The 24,133-nt window shown below is 35.7% G+C and overlaps 8 protein-coding genes across 8 annotated transcripts; 7 read left to right on the top strand and 1 right to left on the bottom strand.

Annotated features, from left to right (window-relative positions):
• Window positions 1–48: 48 nt before the first annotated feature.
• Window positions 49–4,478, bottom strand: PFI (tubulin folding cofactor E / Pfifferling (PFI)). The gene is made up of 15 exons (XM_012999355.2): window positions 4,042–4,478; window positions 3,461–3,631; window positions 3,213–3,259; window positions 2,729–2,875; window positions 2,575–2,649; window positions 2,356–2,465; window positions 2,143–2,249; window positions 1,995–2,056; window positions 1,524–1,631; window positions 1,377–1,411; window positions 1,088–1,153; window positions 834–925; window positions 679–755; window positions 517–594; window positions 49–409 (listed from the first exon to the last, which is right to left on the bottom strand). Exons 1-15 carry the CDS (start codon window positions 4,385–4,387, stop codon window positions 311–313), a joined length of 1,620 nt encoding a protein of 539 aa, XP_012854809.2. The 5' UTR covers window positions 4,388–4,478; the 3' UTR covers window positions 49–310.
• Window positions 4,479–4,574: 96 nt separating this feature from the next.
• Window positions 4,575–6,521, top strand: LOC105974426 (small RNA-binding protein 11, chloroplastic-like). The gene is made up of 4 exons (XM_012999526.2): window positions 4,575–4,720; window positions 4,870–4,938; window positions 5,062–5,168; window positions 5,655–6,521. Exons 1-4 carry the CDS (start codon window positions 4,669–4,671, stop codon window positions 5,727–5,729), a joined length of 303 nt encoding a protein of 100 aa, XP_012854980.2. The 5' UTR covers window positions 4,575–4,668; the 3' UTR covers window positions 5,730–6,521.
• On the top strand, window positions 5,784–6,521 carry LOC105974424 (uncharacterized). The gene has a single exon (XM_012999525.2). It carries the CDS (start codon window positions 5,784–5,786, stop codon window positions 6,501–6,503), a length of 720 nt encoding a protein of 239 aa, XP_012854979.2. The 3' UTR covers window positions 6,504–6,521.
• A 1,570-nt stretch (window positions 6,522–8,091) lies between these two features.
• LOC105974176 (transcription factor bHLH25) lies at window positions 8,092–10,753 on the top strand. The gene is made up of 4 exons (XM_012999245.2): window positions 8,092–8,273; window positions 8,849–9,428; window positions 9,651–10,031; window positions 10,364–10,753. The coding sequence occupies exons 2-4, from the start codon at window positions 8,874–8,876 to the stop codon at window positions 10,454–10,456; spliced, it is 1,029 nt and encodes a 342-aa protein (XP_012854699.2). The 5' UTR covers window positions 8,092–8,273; window positions 8,849–8,873; the 3' UTR covers window positions 10,457–10,753.
• Window positions 10,754–11,416: 663 nt separating this feature from the next.
• On the top strand, window positions 11,417–15,979 carry LOC105974462 (esterase/lipase/thioesterase family protein). The gene is made up of 13 exons (XM_012999569.2): window positions 11,417–11,743; window positions 12,549–12,633; window positions 12,722–12,792; window positions 13,604–13,718; window positions 13,846–13,925; window positions 14,245–14,329; window positions 14,410–14,490; window positions 14,581–14,675; window positions 14,850–14,900; window positions 15,073–15,153; window positions 15,348–15,420; window positions 15,521–15,598; window positions 15,694–15,979. The coding sequence occupies exons 1-13, from the start codon at window positions 11,619–11,621 to the stop codon at window positions 15,736–15,738; spliced, it is 1,065 nt and encodes a 354-aa protein (XP_012855023.1). The 5' UTR covers window positions 11,417–11,618; the 3' UTR covers window positions 15,739–15,979.
• A 472-nt stretch (window positions 15,980–16,451) lies between these two features.
• LOC148772013 (uncharacterized) lies at window positions 16,452–18,432 on the top strand. The gene has a single exon (XM_088815962.1). It carries the CDS (start codon window positions 16,600–16,602, stop codon window positions 18,250–18,252), a length of 1,653 nt encoding a protein of 550 aa, XP_088672088.1. The 5' UTR covers window positions 16,452–16,599; the 3' UTR covers window positions 18,253–18,432.
• Window positions 18,433–20,240: 1,808 nt separating this feature from the next.
• Window positions 20,241–22,040, top strand: LOC105974318 (small ribosomal subunit protein uS7). Its single transcript, XM_012999394.2, has 4 exons — window positions 20,241–20,518; window positions 21,112–21,383; window positions 21,488–21,691; window positions 21,780–22,040. Exons 1-4 carry the CDS (start codon window positions 20,405–20,407, stop codon window positions 21,832–21,834), a joined length of 645 nt encoding a protein of 214 aa, XP_012854848.1. The 5' UTR covers window positions 20,241–20,404; the 3' UTR covers window positions 21,835–22,040.
• Window positions 22,041–22,289: 249 nt separating this feature from the next.
• LOC105974317 (Nuclear transport factor 2 (NTF2) family protein) lies at window positions 22,290–23,976 on the top strand. The gene is made up of 5 exons (XM_012999393.2): window positions 22,290–22,714; window positions 22,803–22,917; window positions 23,001–23,082; window positions 23,595–23,646; window positions 23,793–23,976. The coding sequence occupies exons 1-5, from the start codon at window positions 22,352–22,354 to the stop codon at window positions 23,853–23,855; spliced, it is 675 nt and encodes a 224-aa protein (XP_012854847.2). The 5' UTR covers window positions 22,290–22,351; the 3' UTR covers window positions 23,856–23,976.
• The last annotated feature ends 157 nt before the right edge of the window (window positions 23,977–24,133 follow it).

Here is a 24,133-nt window from a genome sequence, read left to right as displayed (position 1 = left end):
GGTGATTCCAACTCTCTTTTTTTTCTTGTTCTTAACACTGGCCTCTTATTTTAAATTGAACATTTTATATAAAGATGAACTTCGCTGCAGATGATATTGTTTGCTGCCCAATTGGTACACATGAATAACTGTCTAGATGCACTTGACAAATAACTAAGCGCAAAATTGTAAGGGTAAAAGTTGATTATGAAAAGCAATTTTAATTCCGGAACAATAATTAACTTGAGAATGAAAAGCAGATCTCCTGCGTTCAAGCATTATAAAGGAAACAGCGCAGTCCTTGATTTTGTGACTTCGATTACTGAGTACATCATGGCCGTTCATCTACAAGAATGGTGGATTGATTGCCAACTCCTAGCTCGATGAGAGATTCCATATCATCCTCAAGCAATGTAGGTAATGGTGAACCCTGTAATTTGTAAACCTACAGTTTGTTACACTTTAAAAGAATAAAACATGCAGGATTCAACCTATAAAATCAGGAAAAGAAACATGCTGGATTGTTCCATTTTAGACCTCTTCTTGAAGAAACAGTACTGGCTTAATGGACTTCAACTTGAAGAAACTCACGCATAGGTTCTTCAGTTTTCCGACCTAAAGAACAAAAAAACATGCATTCAGAACTTCTGGAAGCACATTAAAGGAGACAAGCTTGAGAGAAACCGGTAGGACTATTACCGTTGTTGTTCCAGGCAACTTTTTCAGCAACGGGGGCTTTTCACCCATCGATGCTCCAACACATTTCAAGGAGATAGCTGCATATGCAAGTTATTAAGTTTAGAATTTTTACAATTTTACATCTTGGGAACTTAACTGAAACATAATATTCGTACAAATTAATCCGGATGCCATCTTTTGAGGGCCAGATGCCCCTGTTGATGGTCTTTCATCTTCAAGTCCGTGAAACTCCTTGAGCTCAACAAACCTGCTCATCAATTATGGCCCAAATAAACACCATTAATGGATAATGTTAACATGAAAATGAGCTAGGAACACTGGTGTAAGTCATAGAGTATCCTTCTTGTGGAACTGACCCTTTGCTCAGGCAAGCAGAATCTGAAGACAGCAAGAAAAAATAAATTATTACCTGGGATGGAGTCGTCTGATTTCTTCTGAACTGCCATGACTCTTTGACATTACCAACCGAACGTATCTGCAGGAAACTCAAAAATAGCATTAGCTGCAGTGGGAAACTTAAATTGACAGTTTGACACAGCTGGCAAATTATCCAATTATTGATATCACCAACCACAGTATATGCGCTTAAGCTTTTGGGAGAACAGCTTTTCTAAAGAGGTTATATATAATATTTATATATGTGTGTGTGTGTGTGTGTATAAATATATTACAATCAGCATTTTGAATAAAAAATATACCGAATCTCAGACTCTTTCCGTTCTCGAGGACTAATCTGCATTAACCAAAAGCAGATAAGAACTATGATAACCACGTGAGATCCCCACCTCTCCCCACCCCAAAGAATCAATAAACAGAAAAAAAGGACCTAATATCAGGAGTTTTACCTCACTTCCGTTCAGTATTTGAACTTTTGCTAAACGAGCAATAAACACAAATCTAGGGACACCGCCTTTCCCATGATCGGCGACTGGATTCTCAGACAGCCTAATATCCTACATTAGGAAAAAAAACCCAGCATTTATCATGCAAAACATGAATATTTTTTAGAGGTAAACAATGATGAACAATTATGTAAACACAGCTTATTTAAAGATGACTGCATAACGTGATCGTATGATATATGTAAAAGAGCCAACAATTATGAACTGAGAGTGCTGCATTGGTCCAACTACTCCAACAATTTTTAGGTAAGATTTGAAGATTTTTCATATCTATTTTCGTCCTTTGCTAAACACTCAACTCACGAGCAAAGCTAATTAGTCATTGCATTTAAGCATGTTTTTCAAATAACTTTAACTAGTTCCTATATTACTTGGAAGTTTTACGGACACACTGTTCAAAACAATTATGCTCACCATCAACTTAGGAAAGGAGTTGAGTGAATCAACAGACTCCAGGTCTTCTATGTTGTTGCTTCCTGAAAGCGGTAACCAATTAGTTATATCCTGTAACCTGAATATACCAAGTAAAGAAAGATTTTATCGAAGATTCCTTTGACTTTACCCAGAAAAAGGCCGCTCAAAGACTTGAAAGGCACTTCATCCAATCCACCAAAATCAGGATACCAGACATTATTTAAATTGTTGTTGTTCAAGAAAATCTGGTCAAGGCTGCACATAGGAATAACATTTACAAAAAAATCTTAATAGCATTTCAAAATGTTGGAATAGATGTTAGAATAAAATACGATAAGCCTCACTATTCCCTCTTGAATACCTCCGTAACTGGGAGAGTTTTACGATTTCGTCCCAAGCAGATATACAGTTGTTTTCCAAGTTAAGAAGCCGAAGAAAATTAAATCCTTGGACAACAGTTGAGGAGACTGGCTGGACAGACAACCATAATATCAATAGGGAACAAACAAATATAAAATGAGTCTAAAATCAATAAGTTGGTTGGAGCAAAAAATAACATTTCAAGGCCATTTATTCTGACCGTAATTTCTCTTAAGTTATTCCCCATGAGATGCAGTTCTTCGACATATGGGAGAGAATCCTTGAGAACTTCCACCTGAGAAATGAAATGTCATACTGTAAATGCATTTCTTTGAATTTCAAAACTATTACAAACACGCAAACTCGAGTCCCACCTGCTTCCAGACCACTCCTGTTTGGTTCAAGACTAAAACTCGAATGTTGTTTAGCTGGGGCGCATTAAATATATCAGGTGATATGGCGTTATTGGAAAGATTGAGAGCCGTGAGAGCAGGCAATCCTTCACAGATAATGCCAACATCCTGTAAGGACAATCAGAAAAATGCCTCTTGTTAAGCTACGATGAGAAGCACCTATCATTAAATAAGTCTTAAAACAACAGTCAACAGTGTCATCGCCATAGTATAGAAAACTCCCAAATACAATTCACAACCACATCAACAATTTTGCAGAAAACACCCATTTCAATTATTTTAACAGAATTAGGATCTGATAAAATTGCAAGTGTTGTTAAAAATAAACAATTTCAAGGAAACAACAACACTAGAACTCGTAAAACTTTTAACTGTCCAGTTAAGGAAACAAAGATGACTGTAGACTAATTGGCTGATACAATACGCAAAAGCAAGGAAGACATACTTCCCAATTAGCTAGAAGGTTTCCAGACAAGTCAAGCTCCTTCAAACCTGCAAGGAGCATTTTGGAATTCAACAAATAGTTCAATATAAAAGGAACAAAAAATCATTGACGAACATAAATCTCTTAAGAAGATAACCAGAGACAACCACACAAATGTTGAAAAGAGCTCAAGCTTTTACATAAAATAACTGAAAAGGGAGTCACAATGTAATCATGCAGAGGATCACACAGAGAGAATAACAACTTACTAGGTAGCGTCGAACTGACATGATCAGGGGATCCAGGAAAACTGACCCCTAAATAAGATAATGATGCACTTGTTAACTCCTCGAATCGACTCACTTTGTCTTCAATTTTGTGTTTCCCAAGAAGCTCAACCGACACTCTTTTGTTTCTTGTGGAAAGGACATACATCTCATCTATATAAAGAGATAACACACGAGGGACCACATTTGAGAAATTAGGAAACGATGAAAAAAGAACAAAGGCTGTATAAACTTCAAATGGACAAATAATAATAATCGGACCCTAGTGAGTCTTTCAATTAGAGAAAACAACAATTCTACGTGCATCGTGCTACCACCCCTCAAATCCTTGAACCATTATAACAGCCTTTCTAGTTCAAAGTGCACAATTGCTACAAAGTTGTAAATTATAACATCAAATTTTGATATCAGCAGCAAGAAGAGATATAATACAGCTGTTTTTCATTTAAATTTTAGCTGCAGTGTTGCTATATTAAGTTGCAATATCTAGTTATGCCTACAAGTACTAGTATCCATGCACAAAATGTAATTCAGAGGGTACCACTTCTTTCAGATTCTCTCACCTTCTTCTTCTTTAGTAGAAGCAGTTCGATAGCGAGTTTCAAGTGCTTCTAACAGCGCCACGCCCGGGCTGAGATTATGGGAACGTACGAACGACGCCGTATCGGAACCCCTGGCCGTGAAATAGCTGACTCCATTGTGGGACCCATCGTGCTTTCCCTCGCCGTCGGCATCCCAGTCGACTCCGATCCAAATGCCGGAGTATCCCTCCACGGGCCCCACGTACTTCACCGTTCCAATTCTTCTAGGTTGCCCGATGAAGTGGACCCTCTGCCCGACCCTGAAAGTGGATCCCGGGTCCGGCGTTGGTTGTCGGGTCGGATCGCGGGAGTTCGAGGTGGTCTGCATCTGCACTTGGAGGGAGTGGGAACAGAGGAGTGTCCCCCGCTCTTTTATATTTTATTTTTTAATTAATTATTAACATTTGAAGGGTGATTAAAAATTATATGGAACTTCTGGACCAAATTGCAAAATTGGTTTCTTTCCACCTAACAAAACCCTAGCTACCCAAATTCAACGGCCCACGCTCATCAGCTCTCTGGGTTCTCATCAATTGAAGTTCTTGAAAGAGGTTGAATCGAATCTTCAGCTTGTTGGCTTAATTCTAGGCTAATCCAATCCTCCGATGGATGTTTTCAACTCAAATGGCTAAAAGAGTTGCTTCCGTTCTATTTATAAACAGTAAGTATTATTCATTTCCTTCGATTTGAAATGTTTGGTATCTAATTTATACCTTCTCATGAGATTCTGCTCTGCTTCTCCGTTTTACTGTCTTTTTTTTTTATATGTATTTCAGTGAAATTGTTTGATTAACATTGTTTTGGCATTAGGGTTGTCTTTTTACACTACAACTACAAAGTTAGAGAAGCTATTCTCGCCATTTGGTTCAATTGAAGAAGGTAATTTTTTGTTGTAGGCGTCAAGTTCTATCCAAATAATCAGTCTTGTGGTTTCTGTTGCTGTTTTTTCGGTATATTCTTTTTCGGATGGTTATAATTATGCTTCGAATATAACTTCTGCAGTAAGGCTTATCAAAGACCCGAGGACTCAACGACCTAAAGGTTTTGGTTTTGTCAAATTCTCTTCGGAAATAGATGCTCAAAATGCTTTGAAGTCTATGAATTGCAGGGTAATACCTCTCACTAAGCATTGTTTTTTACCTGATGTGTAATTCTCATTGAACGTGTTTATCTTTCTACGAATTTCCCTTTTTCACTTCTATATTGGTGCTCCGTCACTTTCGTGTGTATGTCTAGATTCTTTGGTAAGTTAGTGTTATAGATTGCAATATATATGTTTTATTATTACACGCGTCGTTTTCGGTGTGATGTGGTAATATAGTCCACTGAGTTTATTGTAAGAAGGATTTCCTTTTTAACACATTCCTTTAATTTTTGTTGATCTCCACTATTTGCTAAGCTAGCTTTGTTACTCCATGTTATCTCACATAATAGAGAATTAAAGAAATCTCAAGTCTTTCACTTGAATCAATTCTTTGTGACTTGTGTGTTCAACTTATCTACAGTAAATAATAGAGAATCAAAGAAATCTACCGTAAATGTTTGTTTGTGAGTTCTACTTATCCTGATTCTTTCGCTGGTGTGTGCAACTGCAGATAGTGGATGGACGTTTGATTTTCGTTGAGTTTGCAAAATCTACAAAACCTGATAACCAACTTCCTGAACATTAAATAACTTCTTCTCCAGCTAGATATATATTGAAAACTAGACCTACATCAGCAAGTATGGGAGACCTAATGGCATTTTCACAGTCGTCTTTGCTGCTATTACCTCAGTCTCGACTCTGCACTTCTAGGCGAGGACATTTTGTCGGTCGCAGCCAGGCATCACTGGCCGTAATTCCACCAATGTGTTTCTTATCAGTGAAAAATCCTGCTTACGCCGCCAGAAAACAAAAATCCTTCAAGACTATAACCGGTGTTGTTTCAGACTCTAAGGTGCCAACCACTTTCACCGTCGATTCAGCCGGTGGAGGCATTGACATACTGCCAGACTCTGGTGGTTCCGACGACAATTTTGGTGGAGGAAGTGGCAACGGCGGCGGTGGAGGCGGCGGCGGCGGTGATGGTGGTAATGATGACAAGGACGATGAAAGTGGGGGCCACGAGAAGAAGGCAGGCATGTCAATGTCTCAGAAACTCACGCTCGGTTATGCAGCCTTGGTTGGAATTGGTGGCTTGATGGGTTTTCTGAAAGGTGGAAGCAAGAAATCACTGATTGCTGGTGGATTATCTGCATCGTTGTTGATCTATGTTTACACTGCGCTTCCTTCGAACCCTGTCTTGGCATCTTCTGTCGGCCTCGTTCTGTCTGCTTCTCTTCTGGGAGTGATGGGCTCGCGTTTCAAGAATTCCGGAAAGATCTTCCCGGCTGGTGTTGTCTCCATTGTATCGCTTGTTATGAGCGGTGGTTACTTGCATGGAATTATGCGCAGTCTGCACTGACCTCTTTTAATTTTTTTTTTAAATAAACTTTAATTTTAAGTGCGTTGGAGGCGGTTTTTCTACTTTTGTTTGAAACCCTAAATCCGAGTTCGAATTCTATGCAGTTCGGTGCAACGAATCTGCTTTCTGCAGTTTTGAACTTTGAATGATTGAATAAGACTTGATGTGGTCTGTGTTTTTGTTTATTTATGTATTGTTTAGTGAAGATGGAGGTCTTTTGATAGTATTTACATCGGAAGTGCTAAATATCGTTTTAATTTTATTGGTATCGTATCGACTTCAAATGTGGATTTGACCCTGTTTCAGTTTGAATGAATTTGGCAAAACAGAAAAATACTAAATTTGTAGCCTTTGAGCTCCTGTCTCATCCAATTTGAATCGGGTAGATCCGATATTCTGTGATGGAGATGCATGAATGAATGAACACTGACTAAAACTTTGATGAAATATGATGTTTCTCCGGAAGTTCGATTTTTCGGGTTAAATCTGTACATTTGTCTTTTCCCAAGTCAACTTGATACTAATCATACGATCCCCAGTATGGATCATGACATCTAATTGCAACATAATTTTCATTTAATTAGCCCATATGTCTACAGAATGATTTGCCTAGGAATATATATATGATAGATTCTGCTATACGAATGGGGCAAGTTGTACCATATTTTATTTGACTTGACCCCAAATTTGCTCTGTCTTATGGGTTAGTTTTTATAAATATTATTTGAGCAAATAGGACAAATGATATTATTTGAAAATAAATACTAATACAAAGTATGCTGTTACCAACAGCTTCCTCATATTAAATGTGGCATTTAATTTAGTTGTCCATTACATATTTAATTACTATTGCAACAAATGACAGCAACACTAGCACCTCTAATATATATATATATATATATATATATATATATATATATATATATATATATATATATATATATATATATATATATATATATATATATATATATATCACCAAGTTGCACAATATTATATGAATTAACCAACTTATTAATAAATAAACAAACTATGCCAACTATGTCTAACAATCATCTGACGCATTATTTATTTATTTATTATAATACACCATCATGATCAGGGGTAATTTACTTATCTGAACGTTTATTTTTATTTTTGTTTTGTTTCTTGAACTATTGACATGATTTTATATATATTTTATGTTTCTGTGCGTAAATCATGTATATCATCTCAATCATGAAAAGCCAGAAACAAAAAGCTGATTTTATAGTATTTGCTGCTTTCACTTTAAAATACATTTTCATACGTCAATCATCACGGTTAAAACTCTTTTTTTAATTCTATATCTACAATCATGTATCTAAAAAGCATTATAATGTATGGGAAGAAAAGAAAAAAAAAAAAAAAAAGGTGTAGTTTGACTTACGACGTCGTATCATACGAGTAGAGCGCCTCCATTTGTACAGTGTAAATAGGGTATTCACACGTGGGTATATACGTAATTAATTAAGTAGGGTACAAGTTTTCCAAGTCTATTCGTCTACACCAAATAATAATTCACCTTCCGACCATATATTATCGTCGACGACAAAATTTTTACTAAATTCTGATCAGGATTTAATTCTATATATACATCCCTCATTCTATTCCACTTTTCCTCTTCAATTACCTGTTGCTGGATTCCATCCATCTCTCCTGTGCACAACAGTACTATCGATCTAGAGAGATCTAGAACGATATCAGATCAACAACAGCAAGACAAAATAAACTTGTCTAGTTACTTACGAGGTAAACTTAATTCCATTGTCTGTGTCTGATTGAATGTTCGTAAGAGACGCAACTACTATATGTGTGTGTGTGTGTGTGTGTGTGTCTCTATATATCTATATATGTGATGATGCATAGAATTCTATATTTGCAAAATGGAAAAGTGAGCGAGTAGTTCACAGTTTTTGGATCTGAGCTAAATTATTTCTCATTTTTTTTTAAAGACAGTAAATTAATTAACCTGCAAGCTCGACAAAATTAATTCTTGAACAAATGATTTGTTTTTAAGAATTAAAAGTAAGAAAGAGAGGACGATATTTCAAACAGTGGAAGGAAATTTTATGTATTGATCATAGATAGATCAACAACGTAACTGCGCAGTAATAAATTGAAACATATAATTTCTGAAACCTAATATAATTAATCAAGGGTTCTTGTGTGCATTCATTAGCATATATCATTTGTGTGTCTGCGTGTAAAAGTGTGTGTGTGTGTGTGTGTGATATTATGTCCTATATATTCAATTAATTAATTAATTAATGTGAAGATCTAAACTCTCTTTAATTTTTCCTTACCTTATATCCATATATATATAGGTAGATACGATTTTCCAGTGTATGTATGTATATGGTGGCTACGAAGAAAATGGAAGAATATGATGATCTATTGCTGGATGAAGAGATATTGTTTGATCTGAATCCTATTTTATCGGAGATCTACTCATCACCGTTGATGATCTCATCCAACACTAGTAGTAGTAGTAGTGAACCCCAAACTTCCGACGATGATGGTTGTGTCATGAAGCAGCTTATTACGAGCCCTATTATCTGGGAATCTTCTTCAGCTTCTGCTTCTGCTCCTGCTCCTGCTCCACACATGTTTTCTTTCGGAAACAACTCGTATTTTCCTGCAGCTAATTCAGACATCCTTAACAGTAGTAGTACTAGTACTACTACTCCGGAGGTGGTGGTGACTAATAGTACTCATGATCTATCCTCACAAATCATAGATTTCTCATCTTCTTCGGTCGCGGCGGCTAATAAGCATGATTCAACAACAACAACAACAAGAACACCGTCTCAAGCCCACGAGCATCTCATGTCCGAGAGGAAACACAGGGAGCATCTAAGACAACTTTTCATCTCTCTTTCCAAAATTTTACCTGGACTCAAGAAGGTAGCTAGGTGCTACGTACAGTTTATAATATAATACAATATTAATTTATTCTACATTACTTGCTACTTTTACTTTGTTGATCATTTTAATTAACTTACCATTATATATATATATATATATATATATATATATATATATATATATATATATATATATAAGAACTACTTGTTAAATCCTACTTGAAGATTAATTGACTAATTGTTATATGATGATGATTATAAGTTGGACAAGGCATCTCTACTTGAAGATGCAGCCAACTACTTGAAAGCCCTTGAAGAACGAGTGGCCATCCTCGAGGAAGAACAGGCGAAGAGAAGTTCAATTGAAGCATCAAAATTAACACACAATTGTTCGTATAATACGGAGAGACGATCCATTGATGATGATGATGATGATGAAAACAACAACATAGTGGAAGTTCCAGAAATAAAAGCGAGAATATCGGAAAGGAAAGTGCTGATAAAAATAAGCTGCAAGAAAGAAAAGGGATTAATGCCATTAATTTCATGTGAAATGGAAAAGATGCATCTCACTCTATTAGACATGAGAATGATGCCCTTTGGTGGATCAGCAGCTGCTCTTGATATCACCCTTCTTGCTGAGGTACTTTATTATTATTATTTTATTTATTTATTACTCTAGTTTCTATTTAATTAATTGAGTCAGTAATTAAAACATTTATGAAACTACTATTACTGAAATTATTAAGACATACAATATGAAACTACGTACTAATATGTAGCTAGTTTGTGGTTGAATAATTATGATATATAATTGTTTGTTTGTTGTATATATGCAGATCTTCTATATACGTATGTGTTTCACCGTTTTATCTTTTGGGAAATTACTATTTAATTTACTGTATATGGATGTTAGATGGGCATTGGAGTATTATATATTGTAATAAAATTAATTAATTAATAAAAAACGTGCAGACGCAGAGCGAATTCCGGGGCACAGTAAAGGACATTGTTGACCATCTACAAAGGGTTGTTTTGAAGAATCCTCCACTCCAGCAGCAACAGTAATAAATATCATTGATATGCAATTAATTAGAAAGACGACCACACCAATAAATAAATAAATTTACACATCATCATTGTTTATTATTAATTACCCCTTACTTTTGTCTTAATCCCACGTTTTCCTTAGCTTGTTTTTTATAATAATAATAATAATAATAATAATGATAATCAATCCCTCAAGCTTTGTGATTAATCACTACTTTTAGTTTATTCGTTCTATTGTTGTCTTTCAAATGTATCTAGGGTTTCTTGTATTGCAAATTGTAATGCTTTAATTTATGGAGTAGTATATTAATTTCATTGATCACGTTTTCTTGATTAAGCTAGTCTCAGTTCCCAATTACGTAAATGAAACCTACCTTTCATTTTGGAAACTGGAGTCTGTAGCATAACGATGTTTGACCTGGCCGGTCTACCCTATAACTTATAGTTAACATACTCATACATACATGCACACGTATATGTGTGCATATATATATATATACTCCAATTAACAAACAAATATACTTAGTACTTACATATAAGTTGAAGATTGAAATAAAATTATTTGGCTATTTATATATTATCTATGCAAATGATGTGACACCTCCTCGACACAAGCATTTTCAATTTTAAATTGGTTAAATAATTAGTATGCACATGGACCTCAAGATCTACGCCACATTGATTCCGATACCTGTGTCCCCTCATCGTTTTATTAATTACCATTTTTGATCTTCTTTTTTTTTTTTAATGTGTCTGATCTCTATTAAATAGTCTTCGATCTCCTGAACCATTGATAACATTATTATTATTGTTTTTGTCCATAATTGGACTGAATTTGAATAATGACAACTTCATTATATTTCCTTCGCTTCTTGCCTTATCTAGTAAACAAATGATTGACCGCCACATTTCTCGATGCCCCGCTATTAAAAAAAATATATATATAGTTGGGCCTGTCTTTTAATCTCTGAAGCCCAGATCTTTTGCAGAATATTCAGTTGGGCCTATTTATTTTTAATAATATATTTATTTAATCTGGGCTTAGTCCGGATCCCTGACCCAAATCCAAGGCCCGTAATATTTGCTCGACCCGAAAAGCAGCTCCAAATCAAGCTAACAACAAATCAGCATAACCATCTAGCAAACAACACTTGTAGGCAGATTTTGCCAGTGATCGGAAATGGAGAATTCATCTAACCTAACCTCGCTTCCGGAAGAGGAATCTCAAAATGGCGTCCCTGCACCGGCGAATATCAGCAAATTACCATCTGCCTTTTCCGTTAAACCTGATCGTCCTCCAATTCAGTAAGTGCTGGATCATTTCCTGCGTTTTTTTAATTCTCCAATCAGTTTGTTATATTATAGTGCATATTTTCATCTATTTTTTGTTATGTTGTCAATTCAAGCTATTCAATTGTAAGCTTATTAACGTAATTTTCGCCTTTAAGATTCCACATTTTATACTCAATTACGGTACATTATCTAGTTCTAATGATCATGTATCTGTCATCAGTTATTGAATGAAAAGGTTATAGAGAAATGGCAGTTAGATGCTGTAATGGATAGAGGGGAATGGCTGAGCGTAGTATCAAATTTGTTTTTTCGTTAATATTTGATCATTAATTCGGAATTCTGAATCAAGTCTGAATTTTATGTCCAGTGTATCAAACTCTTAGTCAGAGGAAAATTATTGAATTGTATCAATTCAAGCACAATCACGGGCTGAAATTTTCATTCTATAAAGCAAGAGGGTGGTTGAATTTGTGGATACTGGCCGAGGAAAAGAAAATAAATAATTAGGTTAATAAATTTGATAAAGTCAAAACTTACAGCTTTACAGTATTACTATCTACTTCTTTTTTCGGCAAATGTATTCAGTGCTAAATCTGGAATCTGGTTACACTAATTCCAACAATGTAATAGTCACATTAATTCCATGATGTGTTTTTGGCCTTATCTTTCTCTTTCTGTGTGAGCTTGATTTGTAAAGGTTCTTCCCATGTGTACTTTATATTGATGTTTGCTTATTTATCGTCTTTTGATTTTTTCAAATCTTTGCGTATTCTTGTTCTTCCTGAAAAGGTTTTCTTCTCTGTGTTTCTCGTTTTAGGTTTTCATCACAAAAATATGTACCTTTAGAATGGTCTAGCTACTTTGACCAAGAAGATGATGTTTCCATCCCGGGCTCAGATAATGTGAGTAGCATCATCTTTTCAATTGATTTATCAGTGCACTTATCATTTTTCCAAGCCTTAGAGCTTCCTTATTTACTTTCTGATTCAGGTTTTTCACATCTATAAGGCTGGAACTGAGGGTCCAGTTGTTTTCTGTCTGCATGGTGGGGGTTATTCAGGGTAGGCTGTCCTTCTGGATACTGAACAACATAATTTATGTTAGAAACATGCTTCTTTGCACCTTTGCACGAATAGATGTCTCGAGCTATGACGTGTAAATGTTTGCTTCTGAGATCTAATAGAAGGGAGTATAAGTAAAAGTGACACAATGTTTACTATAAACTGAACAATGCATGTTTGCCTTTTTCAGTATTCAGCGGCAACCAAATAGCCTTTGATATTTCTATTAAATAGAGGATACTCTCCAATTGTTTGAGGTTGCAACATGTACTTATATTTGTTATAAGCTGGCGTTTATTTATTTTTAAATATTATCTGCTCATAGAAACTGAATTATCTGCCGCCAGAGATATTCTCCTATTTGCGTGGAATTAGAATTTGTTTCTTGTGAATTTTGTAAGGCCATATTGACATTGACTACTCAAGCTTTTTATCATTTTCTTTAGCTTGTTGAGGTTTATGCCTTTACCTAATCTGCGTTATGTTGAAGAAAATATTTAATAATGTAGATTATGGGAAGTTATATACAGAATATGGAGTTAGATTGTAAATGTCCCTAGATTTGTTCTTTGAATAAGTACCATTATTTTGGATGAATTGAATTAAGTTGAATAATTATCATTGAAGTAATTTTTTCTAGATATATACAAGTTATTAGCAGTCGCAGTCGTTGAGCTCTCAAATGAAAATCAATGCAAGTAAAAGATTTCACGAGTTACTGGGAAGTTGGACTTCAGAAAAGCATATACTCTTTCTTGCAGAGTTCATTGTTGCATCTAAACTGTTTATTGTATTTGATCACTTTCTCCAGGCTATCATTTGCTCTGTCAGCAAGTAAAATAAAAGAAAAAGCTCGGCTAGTAGCCCTGGATTTCCGGGGACATGGGAAGTCATTCACTGAGAATGATCTCGATCTATCTATTGAGGTATGTGCTTATGAGAGCAGCCAGAGTGGAAAGTGATGTATTTCGAATTCACAATTCCTTTTTGTAAGATTAGGAGTCTTTCTCGATAGCCACCAGTTCATGTTCTAAAATGTTCAACAATAATCAGACTCTCTGCAACGATGTACTGGCTGTTTTGAAGACGATGTATGCGGATTCCCCTCCAGCAATTGTGCTTGTCGGCCACAGGTTCTTCATCTATGATATAATTCAAATGTTATGCATCATATTTCTCGTATAATCAAAGCCCTAAACCTTTGATTCTAGGGAAACAGAACATTTGTAGGAGAATTGTGAACATTCTATTTCTACCAACAAACTTCAGTCTAAATAAGCTGTCTATTTTACACGATTATTCGTTAATTGTATTTTTTTCCAAGTTTCTCGAATTTAAATCCACAACTTTCTTTCATGAAATGTTGAGCATTATATCATTAGTCATTGATTGTTAAAGCATCTGCTGCCTGTATCCTTTTGCCATGTATGATCATTTATCAGTGTAATGCAGTATGGGAGGCTCAGTTGCTGTGCATGTCGCTGCAAAGAAGGTGCTTCCTAGCTTGGCTGGCTTAATTGTCGTGGATGTTGTTGAGGTTTGTGTTAATGCCCACAATATTTTTGATATGATACCCAGTCATAATAAAAGTCACATGAAAGTTGTATGAAATTTCAGGGAACAGCAATGGCTTCATTGATCCATATGCAGAAGATTTTATCAAATCGAGTGCAGCATTTCTCGACCATTGAGAAAGCGGTAAATAAATTCGACATGCATAATGAGTATTAAGCTTATTCTTAACCTTAAGCTTTAGTAACAATGATTATGCATTTATACGTGTGATAGATTGAATGGAGTGTCAAAGGAGGCTCTTTGAGAAACATTGAATCTGCTTGTGTCTCTATTCCCAGCACATTAATATATGATGATTCAAGAAAGTGGTAAGCTAATCACATTTATGTTTGTTCGTTTTTTTCCTATTGAAATGCTGGTTTGTGCTTTGTATCTCCTCTTGGTCCGCGCACCTAATAATCATCATTAGAAGCCTACCAAGCAGTATACTTGTTTTCATTTGCTACTCCACTTAACATGCACTACTTATCTGGGAATTGCAGTTATGCCCACCGAGCTAGACTGGAAGAAACTGAGCAGTATTGGAGAGGCTGGTATAAATCATTCTCCTCTGTATGCTAATTTTCCATGTAATGACCAGCAAATCATTTAAGATAATCAATTAAACCTTTATTTTGCAACTTGTTCATTTTCTCTGCATTCATATTCATGAAATTCTCTTAATTTGGTTAGAGACGACATAAAATCAGCAACTATTTGTTTCAGGTATGAAGGCCTTTCAGAAAAGTTTTTGTCAAGTCCTGTACCAAAACTCTTGCTTTTGGCAGGGACTGATCGACTAGACAGGTTACTCCTTTGGAACTGCACCCCACCCCCCAAGTCTTATTCTTTCTTATTTCATGAAAAATCTTATTGAACTTTTAAGCTGAAGTATGCAAACATATGTTTAATATTATTTGACATACCATACGGCAAGATAATAATACGAGTGAAAGCATGAATCGTTGAGTCCATAAGTGGTATTCCTCTACTTGTTACAGAACTCTCACCATAGGTCAAATGCAAGGGAAGTTCCAAATGGTGGTTGTCAGACATACAGGCCATGCCATTCAGGTCTAGTTTCGTCTTATTTTTCCCCTAGAAACCAAATTTTCGTTGTCTATTTGATATTGTGGCCTACATACATCGATATTGACGTAACTGATAATTACAGGAGGATGTACCTGATGAATTTGCTAATCTGGTTCTCAATTTTGTTTCTCGCAATAGAATAGGCCCTCATGGAGTTGAGGTTAGTATGTATTGTTTTATTGCTTCATCCGACAAGATTTACCATATTGCCATTTTCTTCCTCGTTTCTTTCATCGTTTGAAATTTATGTTGCAGATTCCAGGAATTCGCCGCGCATCACAACAAAAAATGGAGAATTGAAATAAAGAAAGAGAACTCATTATGGTGCTGTTACCAAAATATTGGGATTTATTGCACTGGATCTGTAACTAGGGTTTTTTTCTTCTTTTTCGAATTTCGAGGTTTATGAAGGGGTAATTGCTTGTTAACTGGAAATGAACTGGTTGTGAACTATTTCAAGATTTTGTAAATGAGCCAGAGGCATATTCCTCTCTTTTTTTCTTTTAACATACTTATATATCACAAGTATTCTGCCCCTGAATCACAGTATCATACAAAAATCTGTGACAATGCAACTAATTAAGTAAATAATATATGAATTTGAGAAATATATATGGAGTGCCAAACTATTCATCCTATATCGTTCGTTAAAAGCTCGTTGCTTCATTTGTAAACGTAACGAACCAAATTTGAATATGTATTTTAGTTCTACGAGTTATGAAGTGAGCTCAATTATTTAAAAAATGATAAAATATGCATAAAAAAAATAAAGTTACTCGAACTTTCGCTTAAAATCCATTCGAGCTCGGCTTGTTGCTTATCAAATTAAGTTCAAACTCAGCTTTAAAAATTTGATAGAAATATAAACAAACTTGAACAAACATGAACTTTTCTTGATTCAATTCGTTTGCAGATCCTATGTAAGATAGATAAATTGAAGAATACATCACCTTGTAACGAATTATATATTTTTGCAATGGTGGCATTTTTCTTGAATTTGGGGTTTTTTTTTTTATATTTGAATAACAGTGTGAACCTCCTAAGATATGCTCTGTATATATAACAGTGTCGCCACACTTTTGCAGATGCCGCCAATATCAAACATCACCAGAAGAAGTAAGAAAAAGGAGAAAGATTTGCAGAGATGAGAACTGAGCTATTATGAGAATCTCCAATTACTCATATACAACGACGACACTATATTTCTTCAGGTACTGCTTAAACTTCACTCCTCTTTCTTCCCTCTCCCCTAAAACCCTAAACCCCGACATATACACTCCTCTGCTTTCAAATTCACTCAGCACAATCTCTTCTTTATGCAAATCCTCGTCTGGGGTTTTACCTATCAACAATCGTTTTCAAATTAACTCGTCAATCGACAAAATTGAATCAAATTCACGCTGCAAAAGACAATCTTTATGCTATTTCCAATCCGGCCTTCCTTCGAAAATCCGTTCTTCGACGCATTCGGTTCTACATTATTTCGATTCATCGACTTTGTTGAAGCGCGAATCTCATTACAGATGTTCTAATTCTGAGCGTCTTCGTTTTGGAAGATGTTTCACTATCGCATCCTCCGATGAGACTTTTACTTCTAGTCCTGTTATGGAGAATGAAGTTCGGAGTGTGGCTAATATCTGTTCCGACCAACAGAAGTTTGAGAAGAGGAACAAATTTCCCCAGAAATTCGTTTTGGAAATTGTTGATATCCTTAGAAACAATGGAGCTGATTTGGAGTCTAGGTTGAGTATGCTTCATTCAAATTTGTCTGTTTACTCAATCACTGAAATTTTCGAGGTTTTGAATTCTCGGAGAATATCTGGATTGAGGCTCGTTGAGTGGATTTGGAGCAATAAACCTCAGCTGCACAAGAATGCACACATTTGCAGTCTGATAATCGATAACTTTGGAAGATTAGATGATTATGAAAACATTTCAGTATGGTTCAAGAAGTTCAGTTCTGAAAAGATATGTCTCACTTACGAGGCCTTTGCATTTCTACCCGTTTTGGCTCCTGAAAATTCTTCACTGAGAGAATCCGCTACGAGAGTGGTTGATTTATTGAACAAGATTGGGGGTTCATTTCGCAGTTCTGGTGTATGTGCATTAGTTGAGATGTTCTGTAAATTGGACCTTTTCGAAATGGCCAAGTATGTCATAAAAATCACGGAGAGCAAAAATGCGTATTATTGCATTTTGATCCGTGAAAAATGCAGGAGTGGTCTTATAGAAGATGCACACAGTATAATCAGAGAGATGGGAAATGCCAACTGTGTGCCTAATACCACCATATATAACTACCTTCTTGGCAGTTTATGGAAGAATGGTAGGATGGATAAAGCTTCCGCACTGCTCGACGAAATGAAAGAAATCGGTATCCCTCGAGATGAAATAACATTTGAGATTCTTATCAACTTTGTTTGTAGATTCGGTGAGATGGATGAAGTACACCACCTACTCGACGAAATGACGAGTCAAGGAATTGAGCCTCGGATATCAACTCATGCTTGCATTGTCAAGACTCTATTCGCTGCGGAAAAATACGAAGCAGCACACAAGTATGTTGTTGATTTCAGTGTTATCTATAAGACCTCAAGCAATATGATGTACAGCTTAATGGCAAACCTTTACTGGGAAAAAGGTGATATTATGAGTGCAAAGAACATACTTGTTGAGATGATGGAGAAGGGTCTAAAGCCGAATTTCAGCATTTATTTAAAAATCGTGAAGCGGATTAGGAGGAGTGGGAGCACAAATCTAGCTAGGGATTTGGAAAGCTTGCACTCCAAGTTTGTGATCAATTATCGTGCGTGACGTTTATGTAATTTTGAATTTTAGTTCTAGTTCTTGATCCACCATCACAATTTTGAAGAAAAAAACAATGATATACGAGCAACATGCAGCAGATTTACAGTTTTAATCTTCTTTTCTTTGCCAGTTTTTTTGGATTTGCAAACATCTTCTAATGAAGATAAACAACTTGTGCAATTGTTTGAAGTTGTTGTTGAGCTGCTAATCCTCATGTAAATGGTTACTTTGACACTGCTAATCTTTTTGGGTGTAATCATAATCTGGAGATTTCGCGAGAATCAATGATAACATGCCACCTGGTTGCTTTCATTTTGTTATAAATTATCAAGTGTTGTGAACATCATGCGTACTGTTTGAATATATATTGTCAGTATGTAGACAGCATTAAGAAGACTATATGCTGTGGTTTCAGTGAAGATTATCATGTACAGTACATTTTCTGGTAAAAGGTGGATGGATACATTGGGCATGTTTTGCCAGTTCCATCCTTTGTCTTCTAGGTTTTTAACAAGAATCAGACAAGGATTTAAGGAAGCAGCAAGTCTTTTTGCAGATGAAATGTATATTTTTTGAGTTCTTGACTTGAATTCAGCTAATAATCCGATTGATTATTATACACTCAAACGTTCAAAGCCAAATTAATTATAGACCCACGATGTTTTTTTATTTATGAAAAAAAATCTTATTAAGGAGACCAATGTGTAATGGCGTCGTTTGCTTGCTTTGCTCTATTAGGTTAGACTAGGGGTGCAAGTTGGAACGGATTTTCCAATTTCCGCCGGTTCCGATCCGAAAAGTTCCGATTTTGGAACAACTTTTTTCATTTTGACTTCCGAAATTCCGATTTCCGAAATTTTCCGTTTTTTTTATTGGAATTGGAATTATATAAAATAAATTTGGAATTTCCGATTTCCGATCCGATTTAATTCCGAAATTAATTCCGAAAAATTCCGATTTTTTTCCGAAAAATACACCTTTAAATAGTATATATTATATAATACTTATTTTCCGAAAAATACACCTATAAGTTTTGTTTTAGGATTTTGACATTATGTTGTGTTTATTTTTATTTATTTTTTTGAACTGAAATTTAGTAGTTATTAGTTTTACTTTTATCGACGTGGATGCTCTTATATTCGAAAAATTATGAACATTTTAGAAAATTTCGGCTAAGTTTTGAAATTTTAAAGCTTATGTGATTTCCGATTTTTTTCCGAAATTCCGAAAATTCCGGGCCTTTTGGAATTGGAATGAATTTTTAGATTCCGAAAATTTTGGAATTGGAATTGGAATTGATTTTGTACTTCCGAAATTTTTTGGAAATTTTCCGAAAAGGCTAATTCCGATCCGATCCATCCGACTTTCACCCCTAGGTTAGACCGACTAAATAGTAGATGTTTGATTGGTAGGATTCAATATTATTCAAATTCGCTATTAAAGTTGAATCTCGTAATTAAATTCTACTATTTCATGAAATTGATAACATCCTCCCCCGATTAATTTGGTAGGGGTTACGAAAATGAAAAATTATAATTTTATCCTTAAAATAATAACTTAATTTTGTTAATTAAAAGACTTTATTGACAATTAGCATTCTTTGAACAAAACATATTATTACAAACTAATTAATTAACAAACTAGTAGATACAGTAGAACCTCCATAAATTAATAACCTTGATTAAATAATAGTTTCTTTCGATCCCGACTTAGGAAAAACGTGTTAAATTATTAACTCGATAATTTTTATAAATAGCTAAATTAATAAAATTTCCCTAATCCCGACTGTATTAAATTTATAAAGGTTTAACTGTGATTAATCAATCTAATTTAATCCGGTCTAATTGATATAAGCAAGCAACCGAGGCCATATATAAATTAAATAGTCATATTTCGAATTATACTCTAGAAAATATTTGGAATAATTTTTGGATTGAGATTAAAAATTTTGGGCTTGGTTCTCTGATGGGCCGGCCTGCTACAATTGGTCCAAGAAAAAAAGCCGGAAGCGAGAGGCAGCCCTAGGGTTTACAGAGTATATTTATACCGTCGTCTTCTTCAATTCCCATTTCTTATTCACCTCCGCAGTTCAGAAGAGCAACGCCACCCCCAAACCCCCGCACATTCATTCCAAGTTAGCGGAGACTGAAGAAGCAAGATGGAAGCGGAGACTGTTGCTGTTGCTGCGCCTGCGCCTGCACCAATTCAGTCCGATGACAAGGCTCACAGCGAAATCATGCTCTTCAACCGTTGGTCATACGACGGCGTTGAGGTTACTTTCTCTCTCTTATCTATTTCGATTCAAAACGTTTTTTGTCGTTGTGTTTTTGTGGTGTTCATATGTTTTTTATACGAATCTGAGATTTATCTTCATCGTTTACTCTTAAATTGGCTGCTAACCTACATTTGATACTGTTCAATAAAATTGGATTGCTGTTTGCTGCTTAATGAATTCGAATTGATACTTAATATTGAAATAATAAGTTTAGACTAGTCTGTATTTTCCCTATATTTTTGTGCATACTTTCATAATTTGCTGCCTATGAATGAAGTTTTTATACGATTAGCTACACATCCACTGAAATTGTCTACCTATCAGTTTTTACTGCTTATGAAATTTTATACGATTCAGTATCAGTGTTTTAATACTTGTTTTATATGTGGTTTTTGTTTAGCTGTTCATATGTATTAATCGAATGGGAACATTTATTATCTTGCTGAAAATTTGATGAGGTGTTTAGATTTGTTACTTATATTGAAGTTCAGTGAAGAATAAGTATATTATACACAACAGTATTCGTAAAATGATTCCAAATTCTCACTGAATATTCTTTCCTGAAAATTTATATTCTCGGTTCTGTATAGGTGAGTGACATCTCTGTGGAAGATTACATCACTGCGACTGCTTCAAAGCACCCCATCTTCATGCCCCACACTGCTGGAAGGTACCAAGCCAAGAGATTCAGGAAGGCTCAGTGCGCGATTGTTGAAAGGTTGACCAACTCTCTCATGATGCACGGCCGTAACAACGGAAAGAAGTTGATGGCTGTTCGCATCATCAAGCATGCCATGGAAATCATCCACTTGCTAACTGACCAGAACCCAATTCAGGTCATTGTTGATGCTGTCATCAACAGGTATGAAAACCAGTTTCTGTGGCGTACTTTTTATGTTAATACACACGTTTGCTCTTAATTAGTACTGTTTAGTTAACATTGAGCTGTTGACTGAATTGGTGTAGTGGGCCGAGAGAAGATGCAACCAGAATTGGTTCAGCTGGTGTTGTGAGGCGTCAAGCTGTTGATATCTCACCGCTTCGCCGTGTGAATCAGGCCATTTATCTCATTACAACTGGTGCTAGGGAGTCCTCTTTCAGGAATGTTAAGAGCATTGCTGAATGCCTTGCTGACGAGCTCATCAATGCTGCTAAGGGCTCATCTAACAGGTAAAACAACAATCGACTGACCATTTGATAATTTTTTTTTCTGAAATATTCAGTGTATTTAACAACTACTTTCACTATGTGAATGTAGCTATGCTATCAAGAAGAAGGACGAGATCGAGAGGGTGGCCAAGGCTAACCGTTAAGAGAGCTGCCAAAGGACTGGAAGTTTTGGTTTCACTTTCATTTGTAGGACTTTTAAATGTGATGGAATTTCTTATGTTTTTGCTTTCGTAAACCTGTTTCTGTTTTCGTTGATTTTTACACCCCCAATAGAACTTGCTGCATGATCCCGACTTATGTTGTGTACGGACACCTTAAGTTATTGCGATTTTGTTTATGGATTGATCTATATAGCTATTTGTTTTCCATTTCAGTTTTTTTTTTTTTACAATTACAGTGAAAAGTCTAATCCGTGATTCGGTGAAACCCTGGTTAACTGTGTTTCATAAGATTATGACCAAAGCTCATGAAACAACCAAGGAAATATCAATTGTGATTATGTTTGATTAATTCGTGACAAAATTAAAATTTGGCTTTTGAGAAAAGAACTAAAGTCGGAAGCTAATAACAAATTTGGTTCTCAATAATAAAATATAAATAATAGAAAATAAAGAGAGTAGAAAAACCAAATAGTGAATAGAGAGTAGCAGCAGCATCTAAATGACAATCCACTCATTTCCCACCTTCCACTTGTATCAGCCCCACCTCAATACTCAAGCTTTCTCCATTACTGCTTTCCACGATGATTCGAGTAAGGGCCGTCAGTGGGTACATAGGAACAGGGAAACAGTAGTTACTCCCCTTCTCACTGCTGACTGTACAAGTAGCAACCGCCTGGTGCGGCGGAGCAATAATCCGACGGCGGTGGCTTCCACCACCGTCCAGTTAGAATCCGCGTCGAACGTCGTCACGCAGTTCTATGATGGAATCAACCGCCGCGATTTGGCTTCGGTGGAGGAACTCATTGCCCTCAATTGCGTCTACGAGGACCTCGTCTTCCCTCGCCCTTTCGTTGGCCGCAAGGTCACAATCTTCGATTTTTTTTTTCCTCCATTTGCGTCGGTTATTGATTTACTGTAGTTTAATTAAATAAAATTTCGTTTGAGTACAGGCGATCCTTGATTTCTTTGAGCAGTTTGTCGGTTCAATCAGCATAGATTTGCAGTTTGCCATTGATGATATATCAGAGGAGGATGCCTCTGCTGTTGGGGTAACTTGGCACTTAGGTTTGTATATATACTGACTTCATCTCTTTTTCTCCTATTTTTTTTTCTGAGTTGCTGAAATTTTGTTTATTTAAATGCCGCAGACTGGAAGGGGAAACCTTTTCCTTTCAGCAGAGGATGCAGCTTCTATCGATTGGATGTCTTCAATGGCCAGAGGCAAATAGTGTGAGTTTTTCTTGTTGCTTTTGCAATGAAATATGGGCTATGGAATATGTTAGAAGATGCTCAAACAAGAGTTACCAAATGTGATTTTTTGAGGATAAATGATTTCATACATTCGAAAATAGAATCTTCATACATTCGGATGTCGGCATTGACAGATGAGTTAAAAAGAGCAAACAATGACGAGGCTTTGGTTGTAGGAGAGAACATGAATCTTAAAATGTAAAAGTAGAAGACATTTGCAATTCAAATTTTGACGTTTGATCCACAAACCAACTATTTCTTGCCCCTATGCACGAGTAAATGCTGGATTTCTACATTATTTGAATGTACAAAGATGCATGCTCTGCTTTTAATCAAGATATCCTCTATATACATATGTTTCCTTCTTTTTTTTTTTTTCGTTTTTGTTTATATAACCGGCTGTGTATATTTGTTCGTGGGAGACTTCAATTTGGAATTATTTTTATATGATCGATCATATGTCGAAACTGATGTTGAACTTTTTGGAGCAGTTATGGGAGAGACTGTGTGGAACCTGCCATCAAGCCTGGAGATACAGCTTTGGTATGTTTTGCCTTAGTAGCTCCGAACTATATTGTTTTATTCATGAGATTGCTTCAAAATTCTCTGCTGAAATTCAGTTCTTTTCCTCTAAAAATTACTGCAGATAATACAGTAACTAGTGCCTTGTATTGTTTGAATATTTTCAGGTTGCAATAAGAGGAGTCACTTGGCTGCTGCAGAAATTCCCTTTCTTGGCTGACCGATTTTAGTTCGAGAGATTGTCATGATATTATAGATATTCAGTTGTATATCAGAGATGTGGAGGTGAAACAAAATATGTAAATACTTGTGCAGTTGTGCTATGCTTTCACTTGTGTGTTCATTTTAAAATCATAACACCATTAAAGTAGGACAAATCCAGTTGCTAAGAATGTGTTGTAACAGAAGCAAATATATAGAGCATGAATTTAATCATCAAATAGAGCTAAGAATGGCTCTGGTGCAGATGAGTGCGGCATGGCCGTCAAGACGGCCTACTAAACCTTTA

This window comes from Erythranthe guttata, chromosome 3, assembly GCF_056151865.1.
Source record: "Erythranthe guttata isolate IM_541 chromosome 3, IM_541, whole genome shotgun sequence".
Lineage (NCBI taxonomy): Eukaryota > Viridiplantae > Streptophyta > Magnoliopsida > Lamiales > Phrymaceae > Erythranthe > Erythranthe guttata.
The sequence above is the reverse complement of the archived record's forward strand: the minus strand, read 5'-3'. Positions and strand labels throughout refer to the sequence as shown.